We start from the raw sequence: 18157 nt of genomic DNA, 5'->3' as shown, positions 1-18157 counted from the left end.
CGCCATGGAGACGGGACGGCCGGAACCAATGGACGGCGCCGCCGGGGGACGGTTTGTCCGCTGTCACACCTCGCGACTCCTCCCGCTCCGTGGTTGCCCCTTTCCCGCCCGGCCCTCTGCTCTCTTGGCTCCCCGCTGCCCTCGGGCTTGCTGCGCTCCGCTCCGGGCTCGGGCCGGCGGGCTCGGGGCTCAGGCAGCCACGCGATGGATTTAGTGCTGCTGCTGGGGGGCTCGGTGGGCGCCTTTCGGCTGCTCAACAACCTCCTGGAACGCCTGGTGCCGCCGCCCTCCCCGGCGCAGCCCGTCCGCTGGAAGTGGCGCAACATTTGGACGTCGCTTGCCCACAGCCTGCTGAGCGGCTCCTGGGCCCTCCTCGGGTGGGTGGGGGTCGTGGTAGTGGTGGGCAGGTGGAACCGCGCCGGGCGACCACTCACACAGCCCCCCTTTCTCCGCCCGCAGATTCTACTTCTACCCCCCGATGGGCGAGGATCTCATCGACCACTTCTCGCCTTCCGCGCACTGCTTGCTGGGCATCTCCATCGGTAAGTGCCTCTCTCGCCCCAGACGGATCCTTCCCCGACCAGCCGCCCCCCCCCCCCGGCTGGCGAAGAGCAGGGCAGGGCTTAGGCAAGACAGGAGTTTGAAAGGGCTCCTGCGACGCAGGGATAGAGCTAAAGCAGAGAAGTGCCCCCAACTCTGTGGCCAGCCGCACCCCTCTTTTCTCCCGCTGGATGGGGAGAGCAGCCCAGTTGCACGTTGCCGACCTTGGAGAGCAGCCTCCTCCACGCTTCTATGCTGGCATCTGCCGCCTGGCACTAGGGCACTGGTGCCAGGCGAGCCCCTCGCCGTCCCCTTCCTTTCATGTGACCGCGGGGGCACACAATCGCTCCATTTTCCTGCTCCGTGGCAGCCGCTGCTGCCTGAGACGGCCGCTGCTGCCTGAGACGGCCCCTGCCCCTTCCTCTTGACGGAAGCTTACAGCTTGGTCTCCCCCAACGCCCCACCCCCCCTTAACTGCGGCAAAGGAGCGACAGACAGGATCGTTCCGTAAAGTTTACTTCTTCAGGTGGGATGGATTGCGGTTCTCAGGAATTCTGGAGGGACGTGATGGGGAAAGTCCACCCTTCCAGAACAGCAGGAAGGCGGGCGGGGCGGGGCGCGGCTAAACCACCAACTGCTCTTCCGGGTTGGAACCTGGGTCAGAGTCTGACAATGGGGTGAGTGAGGAGGGATAACCAGAGCTGTGACTTCAGTCTGCCGCACCTGTCTCTGATTCCTCGAGGGGTGGGGGATTCCAAAGGAGTCCCGACTGTCAGCTCAGCCTCCCCTGTCCCCACTTCCTGCTGTTCTGGGAGAGTCGGAATCCGTGGTCAAAAGGACAACTGACCACCATGGGAAGAGTTGCACTAAGAAATGCCAGAGAGGGCCCTTCCCTGTCCCTTGCACTTCATCTGCGCGCACACACATACCAATCAACTGAGTTGGACATTGGCTCAAAGGCGCTGGAGAAGAAGTCAGCTGCAAACCAGGTTTTCTTGCTGTTCAAGCAGAGGCGATTCATCTCTGGAGGTTTGCTGAGAGCCCCTTTTCCCTTTCAGGCTGGATACCCTGACATGGTGGCCCACCTTAAAATACTTTTCCTCTTTAGAATAGAATTGAATTGAATAGAATTGAATTTTATTGGCCAAGTGTGATTGGACACACAAGGAATTTGTCTTGGTGCATATGCTCTCAGTGTACTTTTAAACTCAGTTTAAAAGTTTTCCCTACAGTCTTTCCCACACCTCCTTTTCCTTAGACAAATTTACAGTATTAGGGGCAGCCCAGGCTCTTCAATGACAATACCACTGGGTCCTTTAAGCGGGTAAAATAACCACCTACTAATGGGCATTGCTAGTGGTAAAACCAGAATCAGCCTCTGATATGTCCAGATGTGCAGGTAACAAGCATTGTTGTTGGAGGCCTGGTTGGTGGCTGCTTGGTCGTATTTGGTTCCTAGTTAAATTTTCCTGGTTTTTGCTGGAGCCAGGTGGAATAAAACTTTATTTTTTCCAAGTTAAAATTATTTATTTCTTTATTAGGAATAAAACTTTATTAAGGTGCTGCTTCAAAATGTTTACAAACACACCAATGTGTATTTGTGCTAATGCAAACTTGCTGTCTATTTTCAGGTTATAATTTGCATGTCTTTAACTGTTACAAAAGGAATTTGAATCCCCATAGGATTAAGTTTGGGGTTAGGATTAAGTTAATCTCACTAAGGCTGCTAGGGTTTAAAAAAAAAATCCCCCCCCTTCGAGGGAATGATTTAAAACTGCATAGAAATAAAACCTTTTAGAAAAAGCTGGAAATGCTTGTTGCTACATTTCAGGGGCTTCTTTTCAAGGTGCTGATTTTAAAACTCCACAAAAATTAAAGGCATCATTGTTGTTTTTAGGGTTGTTTACCCTTTGCAACCCCATGGACAATGTTCCTCCAGGCCTTCCTGTCCTCTACCATCCTCTGGAGTTCATTTAAATTCATGCCTACTGTTTCCATGACTCCATCCAGCCACCTCCTTCCCTGCCATTCCACTCTTCTTTTCCCCCCAATCTTTCTCAGCATTAGGCTCTTCTCCAGTGGCCTTTCTTCTCATTAAGTGGCCAAAGTATTTGAGCATCATCTTCAGGGTTTGGCCTCCTAAAGAGCAGTCAGGGTTGATCTCTTCTAGGGCTGACTGGTTGGATCCCCTTGCAGTCCAAGAGACTCACAGGAGTCTTCTCCAGCACCAGAATTCAAAGGCCTCAATTCTTTGCCGTCAGCCTTTCTTATGGTCCAACTTTCAAAGCCATACATTGCAACTGGGAAAACCATAGCCTTGACTATACTTACGGGACCGCCTGCTGTTACCGCATGCCTCCCACCGACCCGTACGCTCTCACAGAGAGGGACTTCTCAGGGTGCCGTCCGCCAAGCAATGTCGGCTGGCGGCCCCCAGGGGAAGGTCCTTCTCTGTGGGGGCTCCCACACTCTGGAACGAGCTTCCCCCGGGTTTACGCCAAATACCTGACCTTCGGACCTTCCGCCGCGAACTGAAGACACATCTTTTCATTCGCGCGGGGCTGGCTTAAATTTTATTGATTTTAAATTATCTATTATTAATTTTAATGGGATTTTAGTTTTATATATTTTAAAGTTTTTTAGGCCAATTATAAAATAAGTTTTTTAATTTGTATTTTAAATTGTATATTGTATTGTTTGTTTTTATTTTTGGCTGTACACCGCCCTGAGTCCTTCGGGAGAAGGGCGGTATAAAAATCGAATAAATAAATAAAATAAAAAATAAATAAAATACACACTTTTGTTGGCAGGATGATGTGTCTGCCTTTTAGAATGCTGTCTTGGTTTCCCATAGCTTTCCTCCCCAGGAGCAAACGTTTTTTAATTTCTTGGCTGCAGTCCCCATCTATGGTGATATTGGAACCCAAGAAAATAAAATCTGTCACTACCTCCATTTCTTCCCCATCTATTTGCCAGGAATTGAGAGGGCCGGATGCCATGATCTTAGTTTGCTTAATGTTGACTTTCAAGCCAATTTTTGCACTCTCCTCCTTCACCCGCATCAAGAGGCTCTTTAGTCCCTCTTCACTTTCTGCCAGTAGAGTGGTATCATCTGCATATCTGAGGTTGTTGATATTTCTCCCGGCAATCTTTTTTTTTTTTTATTCAAAAAGTTTTACAAAAAAATTTTTCCCCCTTTCCCCCCAACCCCCCTCCCTTCACAAACCCCCTCCCCCCCTGACTTCCCGGAACAAGCACAAGGTATAGTTAAAAATAAAACAAACATATGCTAAAAAATTTTTCCCCCAAAACTATTATACCAATTTTCCCTCTCTAGCTCTGACTTCCTCCTTACATAACCAAAATCCTTCAAAAAAATTAACAATAAACAGTAATAAAATATATAAGTCAATAGAACGAATTAATCCTAAAGTATTTAAAACCAGCTAAAGGATAAAAATCCAATCCAATTCAGAGAATATCTCCCTTATAGCTTCTATAACCATATAATTTCCCCCCCAGGTCTTTCTTACATAAGATCTTTCGAGAATATTCTATTTAAAATTCAGTACAACACATTATAAAATTTCAATACAGGAAATTACAATATCTATTCAATTTTAGTCCTTCCTCGTCAAAATCCAGTATAAATCCAAATATCTAGTCTTTCATGATAGATATAAAACATATAATCAACCCATTTCTTCCAGATCTTCCTCACGTATTGTCTTTCAGGGATGCTAATATTTTTATCTGTTAATATTTCAAAAAAAAACTTCTTTCAAGGATAATACTTTTGTCTCTTGCCATTTTTTTTTTATGCATTAGTCTCTGTCTTTCCTTCATTACTCCTTTTGAAAAGTCAGTCACAATATTTCCCAGTAGTTCCTTATGTCCAAGAATCCACAAGTTACTGCCGTATATTCCATCAGTCCGAAAAGAGAACTCTTGGAAAGCATTAACCCTGTGAATTTTTTCGGTTCGGGAGACAGACTCCTGTAGCACAAATTCAGGCATTTCATCCAAACTTTTTTAAAAAAACTTCTTTACATCAACTTGTTTATTCACGATCATATCTTCATATTTATCCACTTTTGTTTGTATCTCCTCCATTCCATTTTCCAAGTCCTGATTACACTGGTTAATTTCCTCCAAACTCTCATCCAAAACATCTCCATTTTTTATCAATTCGTATTTTTGAATAATTAAATACATTCTTTCTGTATAATCCTGTATAAAGTCACAAATCCATTCTTATGAAAGAACCTTCATGGCAAAGTTCTTGCTGAGAATCCCCTTATAAAATACTTAAACAAACTAAAATAATCCAACAGTCCACAGTCCAGCACAATAAGATAAAGTCTCCATTCACTTTCACTTTCTCAGCAAGTAAATGCCATTTTATTTCATTATGTTGATTGTAGATGAAAGAAGAAGAAAAAAGTTTAAAAAAAAATAAAGTCAGATTTAATACTTGCAATTTAAATGACTGATCTCCTGTGTTTATTCCGTCTGCTTATAAATATCCATAACAATCACTTGAAGCAGAGATGGTCGCTCTCTTCTCTTTCTGCATGAAGCAGAGACACGCTGGGGCTGGAGCTGCTGCAGAGGGATTTCCAGGGAACTTTCCCCTTCGAGTTCCCCAAGAGGGGTCTCTAGAGAGTTCTATCTTTCCCTCTTCTGCTCTTTCCCTTCCCCTTTACCGGGGAAAGTACTTTCAGCTGGCGAACAGCTGATATTCGCTGTTTTCACCAGCTTTTTTACAGAATCCCAGCGCGGGCGCCCTTAGGGCGTCCTTCGGAGAGAGCGGAGCCACTGGAAGTCTCTCCCAGCAATCTTAATTCCAATTTTTGATTAATCTAGCCCTGCCTTTCTCACAAAGTGCTCTGCATATCAGTTAAATTGGCAGGGCGACAGTATACAGCTGTGATGGCAAACCTATGACATGCGTGCCAAAGGTGACACCCAGAACCCTCTCTACGGGCACGCGCCCTGTCGCCAGCTGCTCTTCCAGGTTCTGGCACGCGCATGCCGAAGTGCCAAAACTGAAGTGCACACACCAGAACCAAAAGAGATTAGCAGCCTGGTGCACATGCACACCCGACCGGCTGTCCAGTGTGCATGTGCACCGGAACCCAGAAGAGCAGCTGGCCACCGCACACATGCACATAGGCCAGCTGCTCTCTTCCAGGTTCTGATGCGCACACATGGACTCCAGTTTCGGCACATGGTGCCGAAAAGGTTAGCCATCACTGGTATACAGCCTTGCAGGACTCCTTTCCCAATTTTGAACCAATCAGTGGTTCTGTGTCCAGTCTCACTGTTGCTTCTTGACCCGCATATAGGTTTCTCAAGAGACAAATAAGATGGTCTTGTACTCCCATCTCTTTAAGAACTTGCCACAATTTGTTGTGATCCACACAATCAAAGGCTTTAGCATAGTCAGTGAAGCAGAAGTAGGTTTTTCTGGAACTCCCTAGCATGATCCAGCATATGTTGGCAATTTGATCTCTAGTTCCTCTGCCTCTTCAAAATCCTGCCTGTATTTCTGGTAGTTCTTGATCCCCATACTGCTGGAGCCTAGCTTGTAGGATCTTAAGCATAACTTTACTAGCATGTGAAATGGATAATTTGAACATTCTTTGGCATTGCCTTTCTTTGGAATTGGAATGTAAACTGACCTTTTCCAATCCTGTGGCCACTGTTGAGTTTTCCAGATTTGCTGGCAAATTGAGTCTAGCACTTTTACTGCATTGTCTTTTATGATTTTGAATAGCTCAGCTGGAATACTGTCACCTCCACTAACTTTGTTGTTGCTCAGATTTCCTAAGGCCCACTTGTCTTCACATTCTAGGATGTCTGGCTCAAGGTCAGTGACCACTCCATCGTGGTTATCAGGGACGTTAAGCTTGTATAGATCTTCTGTGTAATTTTGCTACCTCTTCTTAATCTCTTCTGCCTCTGTTAGGTCCCTGCCATTTTGGTCCTTTATCATGCCCATCTTTGCATGAAACGTTCCCTTCGTGTCTCCAATTTTCTTGAAGAATTCTCTGGTCCTCCCTAGTCTATTGTTTTCTTCTATTTCTTTGCACTGTTCATTTAAGAAGGCATTCTTATCTCTTCAAGCTGTTCTCTGGAATTCTGCATTCAATTGGGTGTATCTTTCTCTTTCTGCCTTGCCTTTCATTTCCCTTCTTTCCTCAGCTGTTTGCAAAGCTTCCTCAGACAGCCGTTTTGCTTTCTTGCCTTTCTTTTTCTTTGGGATGGTTTTAGTTGCTACCTCTTGTACAATGTTGCGAACCTCCGTCCATAGTTCATCAGGCACTCTGTCTATCAGATCTAATTCCTTAAATCTATTTGTCACCTCTACTGTATATTCATCAGGGATATGATTTAGTTCATACTTGAGTGGCCTGGGGCTTTCCCTACTTTCTTCGATTTAAGCCTAAATTTAGCAACAAGAAGCCCATGATCTGAGCCACAGTCAGCTCCTGGTCTTGTTTTTACTGACTGTATAGAGCTTCTCCATCTTTGGCTGCAGAGCACGTAGTCAATCTTATTTCTGTGTTGACCGTCTGGTGATGCCCATGTGTAGAGTCATCTCTTGGGTAGTTGGAAAAGAGTGTTTGCTATGACCATTCTATTCTCTTGACAGAATTCTATCAGCCTGTGCCCTGCTTCATTTTGTACTCCAAGGCCAAACTCACCTGTTATTCCAGTTATCTTTTGGCTTCCTACTTTAGCATTCCAATCCCCCATGACAATAAGGACATCATTTTTTGGTGTTAATTCTATAAGATGCTGTAGGGCTTCATAGAACTGGTCAATTTCATCCTCTTCAGCAGCAGTGGCTGGGGCATAGATTTGGGACTACTGTGATATTGAATGGTCTGCCTTGGATTTGAACTGAAATCATTCTGTCATTTGGGGGATTGTATCCCAGTATTGCTTTTCCTATTCTTTTATTGACTATGAAGGCTACTCCATTTCTTTTCAGGGGTTCTTGCCCGCAGTAGTATACCTGATGGTCATCTGAATTAAATTCACCCATTCCTGTCCATTTTAGTTCGCTGATTCCAAAGATGTCGATGTTCAGTCTTGTCACCTCTTGTTTGATCATGTCTAGCTTGCCTTGATTCATGGATCTTACATCCCAGGTTACTATGGAAAATAGATCTTTACAGCATTGGACTTTCATCACCAGATACATCCACAGCTGAGCGTCCTTTCGGCCTTGGCCCAGTTACTTTGCTCTTTCTGGCGCTACTAGTATTAGCCCTCTGCTCATCCCCAGCAGCATATTGGACACCTTCCGACCTGAGGGGCTCATCTTCCAGCGTCATATCTTTTTGCTGTTTGGTACTGTCCCTGGGGTTTTCATGACAAAGATACTGAAGTGGGTTGCCATTTCCTTCTCCAGTGGATCATGTTTTGTCAGAACTCTTTGCTATGACTTGTCCATCTTGGGTGGCCCTGCACAGCATAGCTCATAACTTCATTGAGCTACAAATCCCTTCATCACGACAAGGCAGTAATCCATGAAGGGGAAAGGCATCATTAGGCTATTATTTATTTCACAATGTACAAAATAGGATTTGCTTCCCCAGTTCAATGGAGCCTAGAGTTCAGTCCATCATTCCTTCATTTCTGGTTTGAATCCATATAGAATTAGGGCTAGGTTTAGCCTAATTATGTGCTTAGGGTTGGCCCTAATGGGATTCAATTCAAGGTGTCATGTGTGGTGGCCATCCTGACCTGGGGGGTCAGGAGGGAGGGGCTGTTGTGTACGGAGAGTCAGACCAGTGATTGATGCCTGCATCCTGTGGGATTTACTTCCTTGGATGATGTCACTGATTGAACAGATAAAAGCACATTTACAGTTAGTTTACACCATTACTTTATTTATATGCTGCCTTAATAATTTTAAATAATTTAAAGTAGCCAAGATGGAGAAAGACTGCCTTAGGTTGCTTTAGCCAAAGATCTTCCTATGTCTACAGCAACTCTGGAGAAAGGACCTGGCACCATGGGAGCCCTTTCCACAGGAACCTATCCATCAGCTTGCTTGGTCCAAGCCACTGGCTCTCCAGACAGGACCTTTCCTCCCTCCACTGTGATTCCTGCCAATCACGCCTGTCCAAGGGTCTCCCAAACACTTTATTTATTTATTTATTTATTTATTTATTTATTTATTTATTTATTTATTTTGTCACAACAGTACATGTAACTATCATACAGAAAGGTTATATAGTATATAAAGGTATAAGCATATATATATATAGGAAAAAGAAAAAAACAATAGGACAGGAACGGTAGGCACGTTTGTGCGCTTATGCACGCCCCTTATGGTCCTCTTAGGAATGGGGTGAGGTCAATAGTAGAAAGATTTTGGTTAAAGCTTTTAGGATTATGAGAAGAGACCACAGAGTCAGGTAAAGTATTCCAAGCACTGATGATTCTGTTACAGAAGTCATATTTTCTGCAATCTAGATTAAAGCGGTTGACATTAAGTTTAAATCTATTAGTTGCTCTAGTATTATTGCAATTAAAGCTGAAGTAGTCTTTGACAGGAAGGACATTACAATAGATGATTCTGTGAGTTAAACTTAGGTCTTGTTGAAGGCGACGGAGTTCCAAGTTTTCTAAGCCTAGGATTTCAAGTCTGGTGGGATAAGGTATTTTATTGTTTTCAGAGGAATGGAGAACTCTTCTTGTAAAATATTTCTGGACACGTTCAATTGTATTGATGTCAGAGATGTGGTGAGGGTTCCAAACAGGCGAGCTGTATTCTAGAATTGGTCTAGCAAATGTTTTATATGCTCTGGTTAGTAGTGTGGTGTGTTTGGAAAAGAAGCTATGCAAAATTAGGTTTACAACTCTTAGAGCTTTTTTTGCTATGTAATTGCAGTGGGTTTTGGCACTTAGATAATTTGACATGAAAACTCCAAGGTCTTTAACGGGATGGGGGTCGTCTGTAAGGTAATGTCCATCTAGTATGTATTTAGTTTTTGGGTTCTTTTTTCCTATATGTAAGACTGAGCATTTGCTGGTTGAAATTTGGAGCTGCCAAAGTTTAGACCAAGCGGATAGATGATCAAGGTCGTTTTGAATGATAGAAGTATTGTCTGTGGTGCTAAATAGCTTGACATCATCAGCAAAGAGAACACAATTACTTGAGATGTGGTCACAGAGATCATTAATGTATAGTATAAAGAGTGTTGGTCCAAGGACGCTGCCTTGAGGAACGCCACTCTTGACAGGAACAGGATTTGATAAAGCATTGCCAATTTTGACCACTTGTTGTCTGTTAGACAGAAAAGCAGATATCCATTTGTGGAGGGGTCCTGAGATGCCATAGGATGTTAGTTTAAGGAGAAGTTTATCGTGTACTACTGAGTCAAAAGCTTTGCAGAAGTCTATGTAGATTGCATCTATTGATTTGCCTTGATCAAAATTTGAAGTCCATATGTTTTTGCAGTGGAGAAGTTGTAAGTTACATGATAATTTTTTCCTGAAACCAAATTGTTTGTTGGAGAGTAGGTTGTTAGTTTCTAAGTGTGAGGTAATGGATTGGTTGATGATAGATTCCATGACTTTGCAGGTGACGCAGCAAAGGGAGATCGGTCTGTAGTTTTCGACTAAGCAGCACTTTACTGCTGCTGCTGCTGCTGCTGCCGCCGCCCATGTGCTTCTCTTCCCTGTGCCAGCTGCTCTTAAACCTCTGTGAGCAACGATTTGCTCTAACCAGCCTGGGATGGCCTCTGTCCATACTGGCCTTTTCGAGAAAACTGCCTTTCCACCCACCTGTTCTCACGTTTCTTTTTTATGATGAACCTGTCCTCGTGTGAGAAGGTGGCTTCTCCTCGTGCTGGGACCTCTCTTCCAGCAACTGAGCTCCCTGTGATGAGTCATTCAGGGCTAGCCATGGGATGGCTGTTTTATCACAGCCAAAGTGGTGTATGCTTTTCGCCGCAAGCTGAAGACGTACCTATTCTTCCGAGCAGGACTGGCTTGATAGGGGTTTTTAATTCGTTTTTAAATGGGGTTATTTTATATTATGTATTTTATATTTAAATTTAGGCCACATTGAATAAGTTTTTTAAATAGTTTTTATTGTAATATATTGTATTGTTTTTACTTGGCTGTTCACCGCCCTGAGTCCTTCGGGAGAAGGGCGGTATAAAAATTAAAATATTATTATTATTATTATTATTATTATTATTATTATTATTATTATTATTATTATTATTATTATTATTATTATTATGCTTGTCTTGGCCTTCCCCACGGGGACCTTCCCCATGGTTTCAAAAGCACTTGTAAGATACTCCTCACCTACTCTAGAATAGAATTTTTTTATTGGCCAAGTGTGATTGGAATTTGTCTTGGTGCATATGCTCTCAGTGTACATAAAAGAAAAGATACCTTTATCAAGGTACAACACTTAGAACACTTAATGATAGTCATAGGGTACAAATAAGCAATCGGGAAACAATCAATATCAGTATAAAATATAAGGATACAAGCAACAAAATTACAGTCATACAGTCATAAGTGGAAGGAGATGGGTGATGGGAATGATGAGAAGATTAATAGTAGTGCAGATTTAGTAAATAGTTTGACTGTGTTGAGGGAATTATTTGTTTAGCAGAGTGATGGCGTGCACTTCTCACCGGAGGGCCTTCAACTCCCCTCCCGCCTCCCCCACTCCTCTACTGGCCACCCAAAGTGCTTCCATCCCTCCTTAGAGAGGCTGCCTTGGGCAGCTACCAGCTTTCCTTTGGGTCCTGGCAGAGCAAAGGTGAGCCCAAGGGTGTCTTCCCAAGATGCTCTTCTCATTGCTTAGATTTCCTTCCAGTGAACTATGCTATTTTTTTCACTTTCTTGTCCAGAATGGCAGCCTCTTTGCCTTGTGAGCTGCTGATTAATCCTCAGCAGGTTATTTCCCAGGATCCAGATGTTGCCCTCGCACTTAGAAAATGCAGGAGCCACTCCAAAGCAACAGTCTTGTCTCTGCTCGCAGCCCTTGCTCTCCTGCCAATTTAGCCGCCGGTTCTGGAACAGTTGCAGGCTCCACTCTGCTCCCCTGCCCAATGAAGTCCCTTCCAGCAGATCCCATCTCCTTTCTTTTTTTTTTTTTATCATTTAACAGTTATTTGTGGTGTTTTTCATCTGACAATAATCCGTGCAATAATGACAAACATTAAATTCTACATATTTGTATTCTTATTTTATCTATTGATTATGCTTAGTAACTAAATATTCCTATCTCCTTTCCATCCATCCATACCACCGTTCCCATATACCATAAAATACTGATGTCTCTTTACCCTTCAGACTCAGAGTTAATTTGTCCATTTCTGCGCAATTCATAATCTTTTGTATAATAAGTCTCTCTGAGGGCACACATGGCTGTTTCCAACATTGAGCAAAGGCCATCCTAGCAGCAGTTAATATATGTAGTATTAAATATTTTATAGTCTTCAAGTATTTTTTTTTTAAATCCCCAATAAAAAAAGTTCGGGTTCTAGATCCAATTGTTCATTTGTAGCCACTTTTTAATTTTTAACCAATATTTACGTGATTCGGGGCAGGACCACCACATATGGTAATATGTTCCATCTTTATTTTTACATTTCCAGCATATGGGAGACATTTTGGGATACATTTTCGCTAGTCTCGAAGGGGGCAGGTGCCACCTGTAGAACATTTTATATGTCTCGTCTCTGCTCGCAGTCCTTGCTCTCCTGCCAATTTAGCCGCCGGATCTGGAACAGTTGCAGGCTCCCCTCTGCTCCCCTGCCCAATGAAGTCCCTTCCAGCAGATCCCATCTCCTTTCTTATCCTGTCAGCCATCTGCAGCTTCCAGAGCTGCCATCATCGAGGCTCCGTTGTGCATCTCGCTTCTCTGATTTTCTTGCTGCTTTTTGTGTTCTGTATCCAAGAAATATAATGCCACGCTCCAGGTGCCTCTGGCATTTCCCCCTCTTGGCCTGTGTGCCTAGGATCTTGTGCTAAGTCATCTGCCTTCCTTAAAAGGGAAGGTGTGGCCTTGAGCCAGGCCCAGCCATTTTTCTTAGAACGTAGAATAATAAAGCTGGAAAGGACCTCAGAGGTCTTCCAGTCCAATTTGAGCAGGGGACCCTATACAATTGAGACAAGTGGCTGTCCAATTTCTTCTTTAAAAACTCCAGTGTTGAAGCACCCACAACTTCTGGAGGGAAGTTATTTCATAAGTTGTTTGCTCTCACCGTTAGGATTTTTTTCAGCTGGGCATTTCAACACAGGTCATGCTGCTGCTGTGGCTGCTGCTGCAGCTGCTGCGAGATCCTTGATAACAAGCTGAAGATGAGCATTTGGGATAGCAAGCCTCTAGAAGGACTGAGGCCACCCTGGGCTGCCTCAGAGGAAGCATCACATCACAGAGGCTAGAAGTAACTCTGCTCCCTTCAGCTCCCCTGGGGTTCTCTGTGTGACTCTGGACCCACATTCCAAGAAGGATCTAGATGGGGTGCAACTGGTTCAGAGAAGGCCCCTTGGGACAGGCCCTGTGTGGAGCGGCTGCTGGTGCTGGCCTTGTGGAACAAGTAGTACGATCTGGGTGTTCCCCGGGGCTGGGGGGCGGGGAGGCACGATGAAGCATGAGCTAGCAGTCTGCGGAAGCTGCTGAAGGAGCCAATGCAATCTTGGGTTGCCCCAACATTGGAACGCGGGACAAGAACATGGGAAGTGATACAAGTGCCATGGTGCTCTGTGGCTGCAGTGCTCAGACTATATCCTCTTGGTTGCCCAAATGCTACAAGAAGGGCACTGAGCAATGGAAAGAGTAAATGGGCGGCTAAATCCCATGGAGAAGGAAATAGCTGGCTGTTTTTATGCTCAAGAATGGACACACAACAGGCCCCACTTGAATAGCCACAGTGGGGAAGAGCCCCTGGTTTTACTCTGCACAGTCTCCAAGGAGAGGCCGAGAGTCAATGGGCTGAAGCTTTACAGAGGGCGATCCAAGCTTGAAACCAGCAGGAATCTCCGGATTGCACGTGCTCTGAAACAGTGACCAGCTGGCCTCCTGGAGTTGTTCTCAGGCAACGACTGACCGGGCTGCCATTTGTGCAGCAGGCTCTGGGCGGAGCTTGGGAAGGGAAGGCCTCCAGCACCCTTTCCAAGGTCCTGATTCTATGTTCGCTCTGGACCACAGAAAGGTGAGGGAGAAACTGGATAGCTATGTTTGGGGGCATAAAAGGGTCCCATAGAGAAGAGCACAGGATTTCTCGTCCATGGCTATAGACGGTGGGGGTGTGGGGTTGCAGTTTCCTAGATTTTGCTGAATTATTAGGAAAAACATATGGAAGAAAAGATTTGTCTACTGAAACTCTGAATTTGCTATCTTGGGAAGTTTTTAAGAGCAAGCTGGGCAGCTGAACCTCATGATCAGTTTCATTCTTTTCCCTGCCTTCCAGAGAGTTGGACAAGATGACCTTCACGGTCCCTCCAACCCACATTGCGATGATTTGGTGAAAGGTTGGCATGGCATGTGAAGACACCCACAAGCTCTTTAGTCAGCTTAGTTAAGCACAGTGTGCAAAAACTACAGCCCGTCTCAGTACCCTAAAAAGTTACAATTCTCATCCATTTGTTCCACTTAAATTGGAGTAAAAACAAAAGTAAAAGCATAAAGTTTAAAGACATCCCACGCTGCAACTTGATGGCAAAACAGCAGGATGAAGCGAGACCATAGCTGGGAATCCACTTCCTGGCCCAGAGGAGACAAAACCATTTTGACAGCCTCCCCTCCTGATGATGCTTCCTGAGAGATTTTGCAGACAGTGGGGGTGGAATGGGGAAGGGTGGAAGAGGGTTGGGCCTAAGCCAGGCTAAACTTCATCCCAGCATTCAGCCTTAGAAATGAACCCGGAATGAAGGTGGCAAGGCTCCTCTTAGCTTCCCTGGTTGCCTGGTTCGTCCACTTTCACCACCTCATGGATCCGATTCTGCTTGACCTTCCCAGTCACTCAGCTGGTCTGGAAAGCAGGCATGGAGTAACCCTGGAAGGAAAACCAGGTTCCTGAGCCAGGACTTGTGAATCTGGCAGAGAGAACCGGCTACTTGTTGATGGGACATCTCTTCTTCCACAGGGTATTTTGTGCAGGACTTCTTGGACATGATATGTAATCAGAAGCTTCAGAAATGTTGGGAGCTACTCTTCCATCACTTTGTGGTGAGTTACTGTCTCTCATGTTAAGATGATGTGGCTGTTCCAGGCAAGGGGTGAGTTGGGAAGAGCAGCCAAGCTCTGAGGGTGCAGGACGCCTGTGGCTGGGTGAGCTGGCAGAGACCTCTTCTGGCTTGGGTTGAGCTCCTCCTGGGGGAGGAGACAGTTTTGTCCGCTGAACAAGGAGCATGGGATTCAGGGCACATGGTCATAGCAAGGGTGTCCCTGCAGGGGTCTCCAACATCGCCTGGCCCTGACTTGGTCTTTTGCTGTTTGCTGCCAGGCCCTTGCCTAGACCACAGGGTCCAACCTGTTTCAGCCCAAGTGATTGCTGCAGCTGTGCCAACCCGCTGTCCACTGGCCATCTGACCGGGCAGGCTGGGCTATAGCAAGGAGGAAGGAATCCCCTTCATTCTGCTATAGTTCATGTCGGTCGGGATGCCAACCCTCAGCCTCAATGCAGGAGAGGGGACATGAAGGCAGAAGGATCTCTGAGCCTGTGCCAATGATGCCTGGCCAAGGGTCACCTGGGACTCCTGCAGGAAGGGAGCCGGTGTGCTTTTGAAAACCAGCCTCAGTAGGGAGTTGCCATCTCTCCTGATATCTAGATGGCCCACGTCAGAATTAAATTTAGCAGAGGCTGAGACTGGCTTCCAACTTAAACAGCTAAACTCCTGACAATCCGCCTTTACACCTTGCAGGGTGGTGCCGGGGAAAGGGGGGGTGGGAAACAGACTTGTTCTGCAGAAGCTGTTCAAGGAGACTCCAGTCCTCAGCAATGGATGCTTTGAATTGACTCCCGTCAATGGAGGGGTTTCCCTGCCCCCTCCTGTAAGTAGCTGCCACTCTGCTGGGGGCTAAGATGTGGGGATGCATAGGGAAACCTGTGTGTACTTTCCATCAACCACAGAAAGTGGACAGGGGTCATAGTTGAAGAGAGGTGGGACGTGCGTTTGAGAGGCTTAGAACTAATTTTTAAAACTCTGGCTGGGGGTGCGGGGGGTGGGGCTATAGGCATCAAGTCGACTGCAGCCTTATCTGTCCTGCCCTCTGCCACGGAGCCCCTTCTGAGGTCTGTGGGAGCAAAACAGAAGCCTGGGGGCTGGTCTGCTTCATGGATCAGGAGTCAGGCCGTGATCTGCCCTGTAAGAACAGCTGGGGGGCAGGCAGTGGCAGCAGGAGCACCCCGAGAGCTGCTGGCTGCTTTCAGGGGTGACGATCAGGAGCAGAAGGTTCCTATCCGTTGCAACCAGATTCCTGCTGTTTCTGCCAGGGGTGGGGGCGGGTCAGGGGCAGGATGCTGCTGGGGGAAGAGCTACTCAGCCTTGCTGTCTTCCAGGTGATTGTTTGCTTTGGCTTTGCCTTCCTGGTTCGTCGCTTTGTGGGTTTCGCAATGGTGGCTCTGCTGGTGGAGATCAACTCTGTCTTCCTACACCTGCGGACAATCCTGCAGATGGCTGGCTTGGCCAACACCGCCTCCTTCCGCCTCGCCAGCCTTGTCAACCTTGGCACCTACCTGGTGTTCCGTATCCTGATCTTGGCTTGGATGAGCCGCTGGTTGGCCCTTAACCGGGATAACGTCCCGGCAGTCCCCTATGCCATGGGCACAGTGGGCATGGCCATCATGCTGTCCATCAACATTGTCCTCTTCTACCGTCTGCTCCGCAGCGACTTCCTCCCATCTCACAAGAAGTAGCAGCTCCCCGCCAAGCACCAGAGCAAGGGAGAGCGAGCCAGAACAAGGCAGAGCTTCCAAGCAGACGGGGGACAAGAGTTTCCCCAGCTTCTGGGAGCCCCCCTGCTGCCAAGCAATGCAGACGTGAGCAGGGCCAGCCTTTCCGGAGAGCCCTGTGGAACAGTGTCGTGGTGCTGTTTGGCAGGAAGGCTGGGAGCGATGACAATACAGCAAGGTGGCCTTCATTTTGCCTTCCACGAGGGAGGGGGCTTATTGAAATGACTTCACCCTGTGCATCTGTGTTCTGATGTTTACTTGTACACTTTCCTGAGCAAGGTGAGCCTCCTGGGAACAGGTGCTCTTCACCTTACCCCTTCCCTTCCACCCCTGCCCCATGGCAATATCCGAGATGCTGCCAGGCTGTGGAAGGGTGTGGCAGAAAGACTGTCTCACCTTCCCCTCTCTGATGCCCATGGCACAGACTCTCTGGAAATTAGCACTTCTTAAGTAGCCTCCCTGGGAGTTGCTACCTTTCCATTCAGGGTTTTGATTGCTAACACTCTGTAGCTAAATTTCACCAGTGCAGGTACACAAGGGACCGGAACAGACCCAGGCCTTGGGAATCATGGGAATGAAAAAAAAAGCAAGGACGGATCAAAGCCTCTGGGTTTTGCTGGAAGCATCACTGTCCAACTTCCCTCCCAAGAGTTACAAGCAAGTCCTGCAGCCCTTCCTTTCCTTTGAGCCCAGGAAGGCAGCATTCAAGGCTACTCAGGCATGTTTGCTGCTGTCAGTCTCTGCCCATTCCAGCTTCCCCAACGGAGCCAAAGGCTAGATTCCCAGGCCCGTCCCTGGAACTACCACCCTGATGCCAACTGCCAGTGCCTTTCGCCCACTAAGTGCTGAGTAATTATCTCTAAACCTAGGATTACAAAGCAGTTATCTGATTTTTTTTTCTTTGTGTAACAAGATGTTAGAAGATGTGTTTGCACACAATAATAAAGAAACTTTACTGAATGCTAATTTTTTGGCCCTGCTTGTCAGGCAGACAGAGCCTCTGAGGTTGGCGGAGGGGAAGTCTTGGATCATGAAAGCAAGGAGTCTGAAGGCAAAGCGGCTGCCCAGGGTGGGAACATATGGAGTTTGTACCATCTGTATGAACAGAAATGGGGATGTGCACAGATGATACAACTCGCAAAGGAGAGGTGGTAGATGTCCCCGGATGGACATTAGTATGTTCTGCCAGGAAAAAAAAACTTCCTCCAACACTGGCAGGGCCAGCTACTGTATATAGACAGTGACCAGACCCCACGCTCATTCATGCAGATGATGTTACATCTGCAAGCGGCACTTGAACTCAAGGACACCTGAGGATGTAGAGTTCAACAACTGAGGTACAAATATTCTTCTTTATTGGAATTGCTTTCTGCAACCATGTTCAGATACATTTTACAAAGAAACAGTTGGTGGTTTTCTGGCCGATGGACAGGAAGGACCTCCATCTCAGCCTCTTTGGGTCTGATGTCTCTGGCAGGGGGTGGAGTGGAAAAGTCCCCTCCCCCCCAAAATCCGTATATTATGTGGACATAATATACTTAAGGCTTCAGCAAGGCATTTGATAAAGTAGACCACAACCTACATCTTCATAAGCTAGAAAAAGTGGGATAAATAGCTTCATCACCAGATGGATTCGCAACTGGCTGGCAAACTGTACTCAAAGAGTAGTC

General features: G+C 46.2%; 1 protein-coding gene across 1 annotated transcript; it reads left to right on the top strand.

Annotated features, from left to right (window-relative positions):
• The first annotated feature begins 7 nt into the window (after positions 1-7).
• Positions 8-17569, top strand: TLCD2 (TLC domain containing 2). The gene is made up of 4 exons (XM_058164141.1): positions 8-377; positions 460-542; positions 14679-14761; positions 16095-17569. Exons 1-4 carry the CDS (start codon positions 205-207, stop codon positions 16449-16451), a joined length of 696 nt encoding a protein of 231 aa, XP_058020124.1. The 5' UTR covers positions 8-204; the 3' UTR covers positions 16452-17569.
• The last annotated feature ends 588 nt before the right edge of the window (positions 17570-18157 follow it).

The sequence above is a fragment of the Ahaetulla prasina genome, chromosome 1, assembly GCF_028640845.1.
Source record: "Ahaetulla prasina isolate Xishuangbanna chromosome 1, ASM2864084v1, whole genome shotgun sequence".
Classification (NCBI taxonomy): Eukaryota; Metazoa; Chordata; class Lepidosauria; order Squamata; family Colubridae; genus Ahaetulla; species Ahaetulla prasina.
This window is presented reverse-complemented; position numbering and strand designations above follow the sequence as displayed.

What these genes read in the sequence shown, in the direction of transcription:
- TLCD2 (XM_058164141.1), top strand. Translation starts at nt 205, where the DNA reads ATGGATTTAGTGCTGCTGCTGGGGGGCTCGGTGGGCGCCTTTCGGCTG. An exon ending in GGCTCCTGGGCCCTCCTCGG is followed by an intron (nt 378 to 459) that starts GTGGGTGGGGGT and finishes CTCCGCCCGCAG; the next exon opens with ATTCTACTTCTACCCCCCGA. An exon ending in CTTGCTGGGCATCTCCATCG is followed by an intron (nt 543 to 14,678) that starts GTAAGTGCCTCT and finishes CTTCTTCCACAG; the next exon opens with GGTATTTTGTGCAGGACTTC.